Source organism: Arachis ipaensis, chromosome B4 (assembly GCF_059453495.1).
Source record: "Arachis ipaensis isolate K30076 ecotype BB chromosome B4, ASM5945349v1, whole genome shotgun sequence".
NCBI lineage: Eukaryota > Viridiplantae > Streptophyta > Magnoliopsida > Fabales > Fabaceae > Arachis > Arachis ipaensis.
The window spans coordinates 67,335,600-67,352,914 of NC_142439.1; the positions used below are offsets into that span (position 1 = coordinate 67,335,600).

The 17,315-nt window shown below is 40.3% G+C and overlaps 1 protein-coding gene across 1 annotated transcript; it reads right to left on the reverse strand.

Moving 5' to 3' along the window:
- Window positions 1-235: 235 nt before the first annotated feature.
- LOC148567776 (uncharacterized) lies at window positions 236-1,150 on the reverse strand. Its single transcript, XM_088485742.1, has 3 exons — window positions 728-1,150; window positions 454-613; window positions 236-360 (listed from the first exon to the last, which is right to left on the reverse strand). Exons 1-3 carry the CDS (start codon window positions 1,148-1,150, stop codon window positions 251-253), a joined length of 693 nt encoding a protein of 230 aa, XP_088341868.1. The 3' UTR covers window positions 236-250.
- Window positions 1,151-17,315: the final 16,165 nt, after the last annotated feature.

Consider the following 17,315-nt stretch of genomic DNA (forward strand, 5'->3'; position numbering starts at 1 on the left):
AGAACATATTTTAATTAAATTCAGAACAAATCAGACCCAAACTTGGAGAACAAATCAACATTATATGTAATTAAAATCAAAACATATCAGAACCAAACAAAGAGAACAAATGAACAATATTCAGAAGTTCAGAACAACAGATCAACCTTATAAATTATAATAACAAGTTCTGAACAAATCTAGCATTATAAATTATAATAACAAAGCTTAGACCTTAATCCTAGTTTAGAAAAAAAAAAGTTTAGAAGCATTACCAGAACCAGTCCACCAACTCTTGCTCTGACAGAGATATCAACTCCCCCCTCACAATTTTATTGATCCCTTCCACCACAGCAACCGTTGAGAATGCCCAACAACTCCCTTCACAACAAAACCCAAAACATCAAATCAAATTCTTTTAGGGGAATTAATATTATAGAGCATCAAAATTAAACCCTAATTTAATGTGCTAACCGCATTGGCCTTGATCCTTAAGGGGGGAGACAGCGCCCTTCTCCCTCCAATCAACAGAAGCATAACTATCTTTGGGGAGAAAGCTTCCAATCGTTTTCCCATACACTTCACAATTAGAGAAGTGAATAAGCCTCTTGTTATTCTCAGAGCAGTACTTCACCTGAAACAGAAACAACACATCAAAAATCAAAATCACACATCCCATAAAGCTCCAACATGAATATTTGGCCTTTAATTATTTACAATTTGACCTAATCACACGAAGAACATGTACCACAGGGAGAGGCGAGCAGAACCGCGATAGAGAGAGGCGAGCAGAACCGCGACAGAGAGTGGCGAGCAGCACGACGACCAGAACGGCGAGAAGGACAGCAAAAGGAGTGGCTAGCTGGCTAACACAACGACGAACCAGTGAGATAGATGGCGGCGTGATGGAGGTTAGGGTTTTCTGGGTGCGATGAAGGGTTGGGTTCCAGAAGATGAAGATGAGGCTGGGTTCCAGTGATGAAGATGACGATGGACGCCGAAGGAAGCTGCTGGGTTCGAGAGTGAAGATGAAGTGACGGCGCAATAAGGGTTTGAAAGGGAATTTTAGGGTTAAAAAGATTTTAGGGTTTGAAAGGGAATTCTTTAACTCTGTTCTAACTATTATCAAAAATTCAAAACCAAAGAAACCAAGAAATTCAAATGATAACATTTAAAGTTTTAATTCATACTTTGATATTAAATTTAGCTTAAATATGAATATTGAATTTACATTAAATACTTTTGATTCTAAATTATAATTTGTTATATTTTTTAAGAATATTAAATAACTAATTATTAATACAATGTAAAAACTGTAAAATTAATCAAATTATCTTAAACTAATTTTGTTAAGTATAATTTGGTAACATAAAAATTAGGTGTACTTTAACAAAGTTTTGTGATTTAAAAATAAACAAATTATTAAAAAAATACATATTTTGTAATGAAAAAAAAATATTGAAAAAAGAAAAAAAATATTGAATGGTGAAAAAAATAAAATCACAAGTCATCTTAAAATTTAGGATTAAAAATAAGTTAAGTGTACAAATTTGAAAACTTATCATTTAGGGTTAAAATTTGAAAACTTAGGGAAAAAAAAAGTTAAGTGTGAAAAAAACATAAGTGGGAAACTAAATTTTAGGGGAGAGAACTCTATCGGCACGTTTTTTTACGGTGCCAAAATAAACACACTATAGCCACGCTTATAAAGCGTGCCGATTTCCTTCTATGGCCACGCTTTTTAAGCATGGCAAAAAAATGGGTGGCCAAATTTTGAATCAGTGGCCACCCACTATAAAAGCGTGCCGATTTCTATCTATCGCCACGCTTTTCAAGCGTGGCAGTAAAAAAGCGTGGCCAAATTTTAAGTAAGTGGGTACCCTCGTAAAAGCGTGCCGATTTCTCTCTATGGCCACGCTTTTCAAGCGTAGCAAAAAAAAACGTGGCCAAATCACAAATGAGTGGCCACCCTCATAAAAGCGTGGCCATAGACCACTTTTCGGCACGCTTTAAAAGCGTGACAAGAAAAAAGTGTGCCGACAGACCCTTTTTCTTGTAGTGGGGGGATAAAAATTCCCTAAGGTAAAGTTCAATAAAAATCAATGCATATGGGATGTTAATTAAAGAGAATGCATGAGTATGAAAAAAAAAGTGGGAATCATGGGTAGCTAGGTTGTGTATTAGAATTGTATAGGTTGTCATATGTGTTTGATGAGAGCTTAGGCTAATCAAAGATACAAATTTCAAGCTCACTTGACCATATGCATCCTTACCTTGACCCTAGCCCCATTACAACCTATGAATAAGTCCTCATGATGAATGTATGCATGCATTGAATAATTGTTGATTGTTAGATGAAAAATAAATCTTAGAAAGCAAGAGTAGAAGAGAATTGAGTGATCGACCCTATACACTTGAGCGACTAGAGCGGATACACATCTGGTGAGGGTTCGATGCTCAATTCCTTGTTCCCGGCTTTCATGAGCGTTCTTCTTGCAAGTCTATTTGAACTTCATTTTGATATTTGAATTGGTAGGATTCATGAATCATCATATGATCATAGCCCTACTTGTTCATACGTGTTCTTGGAGATTGATTTACTTTTAACCAAGTAGGTAGAATCATTTTTCATTTAGTTGCATGCATGTAGATAGGTTTATATAGTTTCTTTGCATTGAATAAATGTTCATACCCTTTTCTTGTCCTTCTTTATTCTTAGCATGAGGACATGCTTAGTTTAAGTGTGGGGAGATTTGATAAACCCCGATTTTGTGGTTTATCTTGTGCTTATTTTGGGGGATTTTATCACCTTTTCTCACATTTATTCAATGAAATAGCATGGTTTTGTAATTCTCCCTAGATTTGTGCTTAAATGTGAAAACATGCTTTTTAGGCCCTAAAATTGATGATTTTAATCCACTTTAATTCCATTCGATGCCTTGATATGTTTGTTGAGTAATTTCAGGTTCATAAGGCAAGTATTGGATGGAAGAAGAGAGGAGAAAAGCATGCAAAGTGGGAGAACTCATGAAGAAACGAAGGAACCGTAAAGCTGTCAAGCCGACCTCTTCGCACTCAAACGACCATAACTTGAGCTACAGAGGTCCAAATGAGGCGGTTCTAGTTGCGTTGGAAAGCTAACATCCGGGGCTTCGAAATGATATAAATTTTGCCATATGTTGCTTCGCGTTCAGGGGTGCGCACATGCCGATGCTGTCCGTGGCCCACTTTATTGAAATCGCCCCCAGCGATTTTGCACCTCATTTTGGGCCCAATCCAACCCATTTCTGATGCTATTGAACCCAAGGATTGAAGGGGGAATGAGGGAAGTAGTCATAGTGTAGTTTTTTTATCATGTTTTAGGTTAAAATTCTAGAGAGAGAGGCTCTCTCCTCTCTCTAGATTTAGGGTAGAAATTAGGATAGAGTTATGTTAATCACTCTCAAATTTCTCTTTTAATTCTTGTTTTGATTTCAATTCTCTTTATGTTTTATTGTTCTATTGTCTTTGATCTTGTATTTTCTCTTGTTAATTTCTTATTTTACTCCCTTTTATGTTTATGAACAATTGATGGATCTTAATTTTCTTTAATGCAATTTTATGTTTGATGTTCTTTTAATTGATGATATGAATTATTGATTTACTTTTCTTGCAATTGGTAGTTGATAGATTTTACTATTTCTTGTCATTCATTATGCTTTCCTTTTATGCCTTCCAAGTGTTTGATAAAATGCTTGGTTAGTCTTTAGAGTAGATTTTGAGCATTCTTGGCTTGGAAAGAGTGATTGGGTAATCTTGAGTCATGAAAACCCAACTCATGTTGGTGATCTAGAGTTGTTAGCTAGTATTGTTTCCATTGACGCTAATCTTTTGCTAATTTAATTAGTGAGTTGATTAGGACTTATGGAATATTGTTTCCATTGACGCTAATCTTTTGCTAGTTTAATTAGTAAGTTAGTTAGGACTTTTGGATTGAGATTAGCTAGTCTCGTTAGACTTTCTTCCTATTTGTTGGAGTTGACGTAATGAGATAAATTCTTGTTTATATTTGTGATATGATTAATTAGTCTTGTTTGACATTCTCCCGATGTGTGAGTTAACTAAATAAGGCGAATTAATCATGCATGACTAGGATAGAAAGCCTATGATCTCAATCCATTGCCATGAATGCCTCTCTTTATTACTTGCTTTCTTTAATTACTTGCTCTCTTTATTTTTCTTGTCATTTATTTTATTGTCCCTCTTATCAATCAACAACCCCCTTACCCCTTCATAGCCAATAAGCATACATTTTATTGTAACTCTTCGTGAGATGACCCGGAGTCTTAATACTTCGGTTAATTTTCATTGGGGTTTGTTACTTGTGACAACTTAAATTTTTGATTGAAAGGATTCTTGATTGGTTTGGAAACTATACTTCACAACGAGACTTCATTAGTTAAATTCTAAACCATCAAGAGTTCGTTCATCACTTTCTTTTTCAGAGATGGTGAAGAACACAGAGTCCATGAAGGCCTTTAAACGGGCCAAGAAAGCAACAGCCGCTCGAAACATCTCGGCGAAGGCTTCAGGGGAAGGATCCTCTCAGGTCCTTTCGAGGAAGTCGACCACGGGCACTTCTGGACTGAGGAAGATTATTCTTACTCCTCAAGTTCATGTGATTTTCTCTGATCCTCCCCAGCCGACCTCTGGTGCTGCCTCTTCCCCTGCTGCCGGTCCTCCTCCAAAAAGGTAGAAGACTATTGAACCGTATGCTTGGATGCCCCTGATTTTGATGCTGTGGGGTTTGTTGATAATCAGATCGCTCATTATGGCCGACTTTCCATGGACGATGTGTCCATCCATCACCACCTGGATTTTATTACCAGTAATAGTGTTCAGATGGCTCATATGGGTGCGGCTTTGTTCCGTACGATCTAATATTCTCCCGTTCATGCAATGAAGGCCTTTATGAAGGATGCTAAGTCGGAGTTTGATAGAATCAAAGGGCTGAAGGATGAGCTAAATGCGAAGGTGGAAAAATTAGAGTTGGATGTGGAAAATGAGAAGTCCCGAGCTACTGCTGCTGAGGCTGCTGCGAATCTGGCCGAGCAGACAGTGAAGAAGCATAAAGAGAGCTATATTCATACTTATGGCGAGCTGCTGGAGACCAGGGAGAGCCTGGAGTCTGCCCATGCTGATTACACTGAGCTCCAGGGCCATCTTGTGGGTAGTGTGACCGATGCCTATGAGAACTTGAAAGCCCAGGTTCGAGTTCTTGCTCCCGAACTCGACCTGACTCTTTTTAGTTTGGACAACATCGTAGAGGATGGTAAGATTGTTCCAGCCCCGGATGAGGATGAAGAGGAAGGTCCTCCCCCTGTGCCGCCAGTAAAAGCTTCTGTTGCTACGACTTCTTCAACCCCGGCTACTGAGGTCGGCCACCCCGAGTCTGATCCTGATGTTCAAATTTTAAATCGAGAGGATGGGACTATAGATGCAACCCCTTTGAAGACCATCCCTCCCTCTTCTACTCAGGATGCTGCTGCCGATGAGACCTTGGACCCTTTGTGATTTCTTATGTATTTGTACAGCCCGGCTTGTGGGCTTTTGATCTCTGGTCTTTTTAATTTTTTGTGGTGCAACTTTCTTTGACATTCAGTTGCTTTTCTTAGCAACTTTATTTTGGAAAAAATAGAAACACTTTTGAACTCTTGAGGTCGACTTTCGGGTGGCCTTCTGAGTTTTTTAATGCTCTTATTATAATAGCCGTGTTTCTTTGATGTGTTGATTGACCTTTTGCGACTTCTGTGGATCTTTGTAGAGTGTCGATACCTTGCTGTCCGACCTCTTTTTGTTTGTCGGGGTGATCCTTGGGGCTGATTTATCCGATAACTTTTTAGTGTTCTCATAGAAGCCTTTTTAGTGAGTCTGAACAATTTTGATAGTCTTGTCATGGAGTCGTGGCTTTTTTGGGCAGATATGTGTCCCTTTTAGCACACGCTTTTGGTTGGTCCGATTTCTCTTGTCGATCCTTCTCAAGTTATTTTTAGTATCCCATTTTTAATCAGACCTCGTCAAGCCTCTTTCTATGGATTACTTTTTATAACTTTGTCGCTTTGATTGGTTTGGCCCGACTTCTTCTTGTCGGTCCTTCTTAAGTTATTTTTAGTAATCTATTTTTAATCAGACCTCGTCAAGTCTCTTTCTATGGATTACTTTTTATAACTTTTGCCGCATTGATCGGTTTGGTCCGACCTCTTCTTGCCGATTCTTCTTAAGTTATTTTTTGTAGTCCATTTTTAATCAGACCTCGTCAGGCCTCTTTCTGTGGATTACTTTTTATAACTTCTTGCATTAATCTATTTTTGTCGCTTTCATCTTGCCGACCTTGTTGTAATCGGGTGGTGAATTTGGTTTTCACCTTGCCGACCTTGTTGTAATCGGACGATGAATTTGGTTTTCATTTTGCCGATTTTGTCATAATTGGGCGATGAATTCTTGCGCCTAGATTAATGCGTCTTGGTAGAAAAACTTTGTGGAGAATCTGAAAAACTTTATTCAAATAGAAAATAGGCATATAGACAAGAATATATACATGTGGGTGCTTACCCTTCTAAGTCGGGCAATTTTGTAGATCTTGGCTTAGCGCCTCATTAAAAAACATTTTTAGGAAAAAGAGTGTGCCTTGTCCTAAGATCTTTATTATCTTCTAACTATAGTACCTTCTTAGGTTGCAGGCATGCCATGACCTTGGTAGCTCTCGCCCCTCGAGGTCGGACACCTTGTAGTAGCCTTTTTCCAGTACCTCTACAACTCGGTAAGGTCCTTTCCAGTTAGCCGCTAGCTTTCCTTCTCCTGATCGACTTGCTCCGATGTCATTTCAGATTAGGATGAGATCGTTGTTGGCGAAACTTCCCTGGACTACTTTCTGGTTATATCTTGAGGCCATTCGATGCTTTAATACTTCCTCTCTAATTTGAGCTCTTTCTTGGACTTCTGGAAGTAGGTCGAGTTCTTCCCTTTGAATTTGGGAGTTGGCCTTTTCATTGTACAGGATCATTATGGGGGATCCTTCTTCGATCTCTACTGGATCATTGCCTCCATTCCGTAAGCCAATCGAAAGGGTGATTATCCTGTGGTGGAGTGTGGAGTTATCCGATATGCCCATAGGACTTATGGGAGCTCTTCAGCCCAAGCTCCCTTTGCGTCCTGTAGTCTCCATTTTAACCCAGCTAGTATGACTTTATTGGCAGCTTCTGCCTGTCCGTTGGCTTGTGGGTGTTCTACGGATGTGAACTGGTGCTTTATTTTCAAGTCAGCTACCAATTTCCTGAAACCTGTGTCAGTGAATTGACTGCCATTGTCTGTGGTGATAGAGTGAGGAACCCTAAACCTTGCAATGATGTTTCTGTACAAGAATTTCCAACTTCTTTGAGCAGTGGCATTAGCTAGGGGCTATATCGCAATCCATTTTGTGAAGTAGTCTACCCCTACAATGAGGAACTTGACTTGTCCCGACCCTTGGGGAAAGGGTCCGAGGAGGTCGAATCCCCACTTTGCAAACGGCCAAGGTGATGTTACACTGATGAGCTCCTCTGGTGGGGCGATGTGGAAGTTAGCATGCTTTTGACATGGTGGGCATGTCTTGACGAACTCGGTTCCTTCCTTTTGCAAAGTTGGCCAAAAGAACCCTGCCCGGAGTACCTTTTTGGAAAGAGCTCATGCCCCCAGGTGGTTACCACACATGCCGCTGTGTACTTCTTCTAGGACTTCCCTTATATTGGAAGTCGGTATACATTTTAGGAGGGGTGTTGAGATCCCTCTCCTATATAAGATGTCGCCCATTATGGTGTAGTACTGTGCTTCTCACATTAGCCTCTTTGCCTCCTTCTTATCTGTGGGGAGTGTCTCTGACTTGAGGTAGTTGATTCTGGGGGTCATCCACCCTTGATCCTGACCTGATATGGCTAGGACCTTTTTCTCCTCCGAGATTGATGGGCTTTGCAGTATTTACTGGATGAGGCTTCTATTATTGCCCCCTAGTTTGGTGCTGGCTAGTTTTGAGAGTGCATCAGCTCGAGCATTATGTTCCCGAGGTATATAGTGGACCTCATATTCTCCAACTTGTCCGAGTTGTTCTCTGGTTTTGTCCAGGTACTTTTTCATGGTAGGTGATGACAAGTCATCTTATGCTAACTTTTCAAGCATTTTTCACTTGTTTCATTAGGTTTTATGCACTTTCTTGCATTGTAAGTAAGTGGTTTGGAGTGGAATTGCATGGTTTTGTTGAATCAATCAACCACCCTTTAATTGATACTAAATTATGAGGTTTAAGCTAAATTTAATTGGTTTTTGAATGATTTATAAACCTTGTGAATTTGGAGATACTTTGATTGGTTGTTTTGATTATTTGTAGGTGAAGAAAAGAAGAAAACAAGAAAGCGTAGCCTAAGAAGCGTGGCCCAAGGAAGAGAAAAGTGTGGCAAAAGAAACAAGGAAACGTGGCACATTGAAGGAGGAAAGCCACAGCGCTCTCTCCAAGGAAGCAAGGCTTGGATGCTACGCTCTCTGAGCACTATAATGAACCAAGGAAGAGAGGGAAGAAGCACAATGCTCAGCTCTTGCCAAGAGCATTATTGTGCTTCATACAAAATAAATGCAAGGAGCAATGCTTGATAATGAAGGCTACAAGGTTCGAACCCATGACCTAGAGGGAGGAAGAGGCGCTACTCACAAAGGAAAATAAGCCAAAATTGGCCAAAATGCATCCCCCAAGACTTGAACCTTGCACCTGAGGGATAACAAGAAGGCGCTACTCCAATGGGGCAAGGGCGCTCAGTTGTTTTACTTAACTGAGCGCTACCTTATATTGATGGGCATAAGAAAAATTGGCTCCTCAAAATGCATTCACTGGGAATCGAAGTGGAAGCCTCACTCAAACAACAAGGAGCGCTACTTACACTACTTGCAAGGAAAATAAGCCAACATGGCACTAGGATTCGAACTTGAGGCCTTCCACTCAAAGCAAGGCACTACCTCTCTTTGCTTCACAAAAAAAATTGGTCTAAATGTCTCTACCATGGTTCGAAGCTGGGACCCCATTCCTCAAGCAAAGATGCTGCGCTCTCAAGGAGAGCTGAGCACAACAATTTGACACGGTCCAGGAAAACTTGGTGCACACACAAGGCAACACAAGCAAGGGATGCTGCACTCTCAAGGAGAGCCGAGTGCTACCCTGATGCTGCACACAAGCTTGGCACGTTACAAAGGTCCAAGGACACAAGTCATGAGTGCTGTGCTCTCCCCAGGAGCTGAGCATACTACTGGGAGCAAGCACCCATGGGCCAAAATTGGACCAAAATTCAATTTGAATTCAATTCTTCACCAAATTAAAAAGCCCACTCCAAGTTCTAAAATCCAAAAATAGGAAGTGTATAAATAGAAGCTAGTTTGAGTTAGAAAGGAGCTTTTGCTTACTTTTGAATTGTCAATTTTAATTTCTAGCTTTAGAGGTTTGGAAATTGAGGAGAAGATTGAATTCTCTTCTTCTTTGTTCTTGCCTCTCCCCTTTTCATCCTTGTTTTGGATCTTGGGTGAAGAATTGAAGAAATTCTGTTTCAATCTCACCTTGAGATCTCTTTGTTTGTTTTCTGCATAATTCTAGAAACTGTGATTTGAATCCAAATTCTGTTTATTGCTTTCTTTTACTTCTTCTGCAATTTACCCTTCTACTTCTTTTGCAATTTTTCTTGTTGGATCAAGGAAGAATTTGAGATCTAGACTTGTTTTCTAGTCTTTTCCACCCCTGAGATCTTCAATTTCCCTTTAGCTACTGCAATTGAGCTGTATTCTACTTTCTATTTTATTTTCAAAGCAATTTTCCTTTTCTTGCTTAAATCTGCTGCATCTTAATTCTTCTTCTACTTCTTTACTGATTGTCATTTACTTTTTCTTGTTTAATTTCTGAAATCCCAATTCCCAAATCCTTTTATGATTCAAGCCATTTACATTTCTTGCACTTTAAGTTTTAGCTATTTATATTTCTTGCAATCTAAGTTTCTGCAATTTATATTACTTGCACTTTAAGATTCGGCTCCTTTAATTCTTCTGCACTTTAAATTCTTGTCAATTATCCCTCTCCCTTTATATTTCATGCAATTTAGCTTCTATTGGATACAAATCACTCAAATCAACTCTTGTTCGCTTGACTAAATCAACCACCCAACTAAAATTGCTCAATCCTTCAATTCCTGTGGGATCGACCTCACTCATGTGAGTTATTATTACTTGATGCGACCCGGTACACTTGCCGGTGAGTTTTAGGTGTTGGAATTCCGATTTTAACCCATCAGTAGGGTCCTTAGCTTAGTAGCTCCTTACTATTTGTGAGGTGATTACTTGTGAATCGCTGAAGATGATAAGCTTTTGAACTCCAACCTCCTTAGCCAGCCTCAAACCAACTAGTAATGCCTCGTATTCAGCCTAATTATTTGAAGCAGGGAACTCGAACTTTAGGGAGAGTTCAATTTGGGTTCCCTGATCGCTTTCTATTATCACACCTGCGCCACTCCCGGTTTTGTTTGAAGAGCCGTCTACGTAGAGATTCCATTTTGTAGAAGTTCCCGGGGTGTCAATGTACTCGGCAATGAAGTCGGCCAGATACTGTGATTTGATGGCCGTCCGAGCTTCATATTGAAGATTGAACTCAGATAACTCGACTGCCCACTATAGGATTCTTCCAGCTAAGTCTGTCTTTTGTAGAATGCCTTTTATGGGCTGGTTGGTCTGAATCTTGATGGTATGAACTTGAAAATATGGGCAAAATCATCGAGAAGTAAGTATGAGAGCGTAGACAAATTTTTCTATCTTTTGATAGTTTAGTTCGGCCCTTTGTAGAGCTTTGTTGATGAATTAGATGGGTTGTTGCCTACCTTTGTCTTCTCTAACTAGTGCTGAAGCTATTGCTCGATTTCCTACTCCGAGGTATGATACGAGTGCTTCTCCTTTCCGTGGTCGGGTAAGGATGGGTGGTTGTCCCAAATTTTTTTTGAAATCCTGGAAGGATTGCTCGCATTCTACCATCCATTCAAACCTCTTTCCCTTCCTTAAGATGGCGTAAAAGGGAAGAGATCTTATGGCTGACCCGGCTAGAAACCTGGACAGAGCTACCAGCCTTCCGTTGAGCTGCTGTACCTCTTTGACGTAGGTCGGGCTTTTCATGTCCATTATGGCCTGGCATTTATCTGGCTTCGCTTCAATTCCTCTTTGTGTAAGCATGAAACCTAAGAATTTGCCAGCCTCTACTGCAAAGGTGCACTTTATGGGATTAAGTCGCATACCATGCTTTCTTATGGTGTCGAATACTTTGGTGAGGTCGGGCAGTAATGATGCCTCACTTTGTGTTTTTACCAACATGTCGTCTACATACACCTTCATTAGTTTTCCAATATGGTCTTTGAATACCTTATTCATCAATCTTTGGTAGGTAGCTCCTGCGTTTTTGAGTTTGAATGGCATGACGACATAACAGTAATTTGCCTTTGGGGTTAGGAATGGGGTCTTTTCTTGATCGGGTGGGTACATCGGGATTTGATTGTATCCTGAATAAGCATCCATGAAGGAGAGGTACTTGTATCCAGAGAAGACATCCACTAGAGTGTCTATATTTGGGAGCAGATAGGGATCTTTTGAGCAGGCTTTATTGAGATCGGTGTAGTCAGTGCACATCCGCCACTTCTCGTGTGACTTTTTTACCAAGACAACGTTGGCTAGCCATAGTGGGTACTTGACCTCTCTTATGAATCCTGCCTCCAGTAAGGCTTGTACCAGTTCTTCCACAGCTTGGGACCTTTTCGGTCTGAGCTTCCTACGCTTCTGCTGCACTGGCTAAGATCCTGAATATACCACCAGTTTATGGCACATTAGTTTGGGGTCTATGCCTAGCATGTATGCGGCCTTCCATGCAAAGAGAAACCTCGGGTCGTTCTCCTTAGGAATTGCAATAAAGTGTTCTTGTTATTGGTTATGAGGTATGTTTTGAGGTTTTTGAGATAAGAGACATGAAATGTAAATGGAAAGGAAGTAAACTAATGGCTAAAAAGGTCTTGGCAAGGTTTGGTGGTCAAGGATCTCCATCCCTATCACTAACCACAACATGAGAATTGGCAAGGATCAATCCCATTAAATCATCCTCTAACTTAGTAGTAAAGGAAAGTCAAATGAGCTATATCAATCCAAGTCCATAAGTCCTAGCTCTCCACTAATTGAATTAATGAGAATTAGAGTTAATGGCTCCCAATCATCAATCACTTGGACATTAGTAACTCAGGATTTCCTAAGTTACCTTCCCAAGCCAAGAGCATTAAATTCTACTCTAAAATCCAACCAAGCATTTTATCAAACACTTGGAAGGCACAAAAAGGAAAGAATTATTAATTGCAAGGAAAGTAATCTACACTACTCAATTGCAAGGAGTTAAACAACAACAAAAAAAATGAACAATAAAGGAAATCAAAACATGCATTGCATTAAAAAGAAAAGGGAAGAATAAAAGTGCATCAACATAAAGTAGAGAATTACAAGAATTAAATGCTAAACTAGAGAGAAGAGATGTAGAAGAAGAAGAATTACAAAAGGAAAAGTGAATTAAAGCATGAAATTAACCTAGATCTAAGAATTCCTAATCTAGATCTAACCTAATCCTAATCCTAGAGAGAAGTGAGAGCTTCTCTCTCTAGAAACTAACTTTCCCTCCAAAACTAATCTAAACTACACTAATGATGACTAGGTGTGTCATCCCTCTTCAATCCTTGGGTTAAATAGCATCAGAAATGAGTTGGATTGGGCCCAAAATGCTCCTGAAATCGCTGGCAACGAGTTGCACTTAAGTGAGTCACGTGCAACATCGGCGTGTACGCGTACAGTGCATGTGCTCATCCCTAAACGCGATGCAACCATAGCAAATTTTGTATCATTTTGAAGCCCCGGATGTTATCTTTCCAACGCAACTGAAATCACGTCATTTGAACCTTTGTAGCTCAAGTTATAGTCGATTAAGTGCGAAGAGGTCAGGCTTGACAGCTTTGTAATTCCTTCATTTCTTCATGAGTTCTCCATTTCTACATGCTTTTCCTTCATTCCCTCAATCCAATCTTTGCCTCCTAAACTTGAAATCTCTTAACAAACATATCAAGGTATCTAATGGAATCCAGGTGAATTAAATTTAGTTATTTTAAGACCTAAAAAGCATGTTTTCACTCTTAAGCACAATTAAAGAAGTTACAAAACCATGCTATTTCATTGGATACATGGGAGAAAAGTTGACAAAATCCTCTAAATTCAACACAAGATAAACCCTAAAAATGGGGTTTATCACTACGATGTAGTCTATGTTGAGTGTCCTTGACCGGGTTCCCTTTTCAAAGGTCGTATGTAGTAAGATATATCCATGTGGTTGGATTGGAGTGTCTCCCAGTCCGAACAAGCTATTCGAATATGCTTTGAGCTCTTTATCTTGTAGGCCGAGTTTGTCGAAGGCGGATTTAAACAAGATATCTGTGGAGCTTTCTTGATCTACCAGTTTTTGGTGGAGATTTGCGTTGGCCAATATGATAGTAATGACCATGGGATCATCATGTCCCGGGATGATGCCTGCTGCGTCTTCTTGGGTAAAGGTAATAGTAGGAAGGTCGGATGACCTCTCTCCTTCCCCAACATGATATACTTCTTTAAGATGCCTTTTGCGAGATAATTTTGAAATCCTTCCTCCTGCGAATCCTCTATTTATCATACGAACATGTCTCTCCGGGGTGTGAGGTGGTCGTTCAGCTCGTCCGACCTCGTCGTCCCTTCTTTTTTTTCTTGATTCATCCATTTTGTTGGCTAAGTACCGATCTAGTCGCCCTTCTCTTGCCAATTTCTCTATGACATTCTTTAAGTCGACGCATTCGTTGGTAGGATGTCCATAGATTCGGTGGTACTCGCAGTATTCTGTCCGATTTCCTCCTCCTTTTTTGCTTTTGATTGGGCGAGGTGATGGGATCTTCTCAGTGTGGCATATTTCTCGGTAAACATCCACAAGAGACACCCAAAGAAGGGTGTAATTGTGGTATTTTCTAGGCTTCTCTCCGGGTTGATCTTCTTTTTTCTTGGACTCTTTATCCTTGTCCTGAGATGGGTAGGAGAATCCAGGCTTTGAGGTCTCTTCTAGTCGAGAGTTCTCCTCCATATTGATGTATTTCTCTGTCTGTTCTTGTACCTCATTTAAAGATGTGGGATGCTTTTTTGATATGGAGTGGCTAAAATGTTCTTCTCGCAGGCCATTGATGAGACCCATGATGGCTGCTTCTGTTGGCAGACTTTGTATGTCCAGACATGCTTTGTTGAATCTTTCCATGTAGTTGCGAAGACTCTCCTGATCTCCTAGATTGACCCCTAATAGGCTCGGTGTGTGTTTAGCTTTGTCCTTCTGGATGGAGAATCTGGCAAGAAACTTTTTGGCTAAGTCATCAAAACTTGTGATGGATCTAGAAGGCAAACTGTCAAACCACTTAATTGCTGTCTTTGTTAGGGTAGTTGGGAAGGCTTTGCATCGAATAGCGTCCGAGGCGTCAGTGAGATACATTCTGCTTCTGAAATTGCTGAGATGATGGCTTGGATCGGAGGTTCCGTCGTATGGGGCCATGTCGGGGGCTTTAAAATCCCTTGGAACTTTAGCTTTCATGATTTCTTTTGTGAAGGGATCTTGATCCTTGTGGGAGCTGTCCTCATGACCAGGTTGAATGGTTTTGGTTTTAAGGTTGGCCTCGAGTTTTAGGAGTTTGTCTTCTAACTCTCGGTGTCGCCTAATTTCTCTCTGGAGGTTTCTTTCAGCTTCGCGTTGGTGTTCGGCCTCCTGTTCGAGTTGCTTGAGACGATTCTGCTGTTCTTGGAGGGCATCTAATATTTATGTATTTGGGGTATGTTTGTCTCCGTTTGGTTGGGGTGTATCCTTTGATGTGATGTCCGCGTTTTATGCGGTGTTCTATTTTCTAAATCAGAGTTGTGGTCGTTGTCAAGATTGTCCGCCATGATGATGGAATGACTTCCAGGTTCCCTGGCAATGGCGCCAATGTTCCGAGGGTTACCTAAAATTGTAGGTCGATCTCGGACGAGATCTGCGGTGGTGGCCGGAGCTGTTGTGTCTGACTTGTTGGACTTGACGGTGTAGCTGATCCTTCGTCACCGGAGGGTGGTGGTACCTGCAAGAGACTCCGATGCTTAAGTTAGCACGTGCTTTAGGCAGGTTTTTAGTATAATCAGAACATGAGTTATACTTGGGTTCTCCAGTGTATTTATAGTAGTGTTTGAGTGATCCTCCTTGAAATAAGTTAGTTATCTTATTTTATCTTCAAGTGAAGTCATCTTTATCTTTAAGAGGAACTGCCTTTATCTTTCTAGGCTTTAGCTGCCTTTAGATTGGGCTGTGTCCCTTCGTTTGGGCCTGCTTTGGGCTCTTTCTAGCGATTTGGCCGAACTCTTTTAAAGAAGAGGTCGGAGAACCAGACCAGAGGAGGTTGGCCGTTTTGTCTTTAATCAGCCCGGGTCGCGTAGCTCGACCTGGGGTATGAACAGGTATGATAAATGAAGCTTATGAGTAGTGAGATTTGGTGTAAGTTGTTAATATTGAATATTGATGTGCAATTTATGGAATTATTGGGTTATAGAGGTGGAATTGATTGATATAGGTGTTGAATTGGTTAAAATGTGATGGAAAGGTGAAGTATAATATTTGGTAGTGTTTTATGGTGAGATGGAATAGGGTTTGAATTGGTTTGGTTATGAATTTTAAAGTGTTAAGAACTTAGTAAACATTGGTAAAAACCAGTTTTTGGGTGAAGTTTGATGGATCATATCTTTTGATATGATTTTTGAAATTGAATAAATTTTATATCAAATTGAAGATAATTAAAAAAGCTTTAAAACGGTATAGACTTTGTAGAAATCCAAATTTTGTGGAGGAAGATATGATTGTTGGAAGTTGGTGTCAAAAATATGATTTTTGTGATGTTACAGATATTATAAATTTTGGCTTGTGTGCGCACGCACACCTTTGTGCGCATGCACAACCTGTGCATTTTTGAAAATGTGCGTGCATGCACACACAGGGGACATGCATTCTATTGAGGGCGATCGCACACTCTGGTGCGCACACACACCCTGCGAAATTTTCAAGCTGTGCGTACGCACAACCTCGTGCGCACGCACACACTGGGAGGTGCATTTTGTTGAAGGTGTTCACACGTATATGTGCGTGTACGAAGAATGGAAACTTTTACTTACTGTGCGTACGCATACCTCTATTCGTACGTACACTTTTAGAAAACTCTTTGGGGGAGTGCGTATGCACAACTCGATGCATATGCACACTGCCTTATTTTTCAATAAAAATCTTGTTTTCAACTGTTTTACCTACCCGGCAAGCTTGTAAACTTCCGTGACACTTATCTAAGACTCTTTAGCTTATTTTTAGGTGTCAAAACATAGAGAAGGTTCTAGGTGGATTCAATGAGGTATTTTCTTGCAAAAGTTTAGAAAACGGAGACTTAGGTTTCTAGAGTACTGAGGATGGATTTGGTTGAGTGAGAAGGCGAAGTATTGTATTGATGATTACTAATACCAATTGTGGAAATGCTGAACTACTGAGTACTAAATAAATGATTTCTGAAAACCACTGAATTACTATTTTATACTGAGATTGATAAGAAATTATGCGCCTGGCAAGAACGGTTGGTTAGTCCCTCTTGTCGAGGTCACGGCGGTGGCGAAAGGATGGTTAGTTTATCCTACTTATTTTGAGATGTGAGGTCTAAGGCAGAGTATCACGAGAGTGTGCCCGGCGCCATATCCGTGAGGGGATCCCACTTTTTATTCGTGACTGAAAGGCAATATCTCCATGACCAGTGGTGGACGAAACTGTGATACACACTTTTCACAACTCCGCACAACTAACCAGCAAGTGCACTGGGTCATCCAAGTAATACCTTACGTGAGTAAGGGTCGATCCCACGGAGATTGTCGGCTTGAAGCAAGCTATGGTCATCCTTGTAAATCTCAGTCAGGCGGATTCAAATGGTTATGAGGTTTTGATAATTAAAATATAAATAAAACATAAAATAAAATAAAGTTACTTATGTAATTTATTGGTGGGAATTTCAGATAAGCGTCTGGAGATGCTTTGTTGCTTTTGAACCTCTGCTTTCCTATTGCCTTCTTCCAATCATGCGTGCTCCCTTCCATGGCAAGCTGTATGATCCTCTTGGATGAAAAATACCAGGTACGATCTCTGCACGGCTAAAAACTGTCGGATTTCTTGT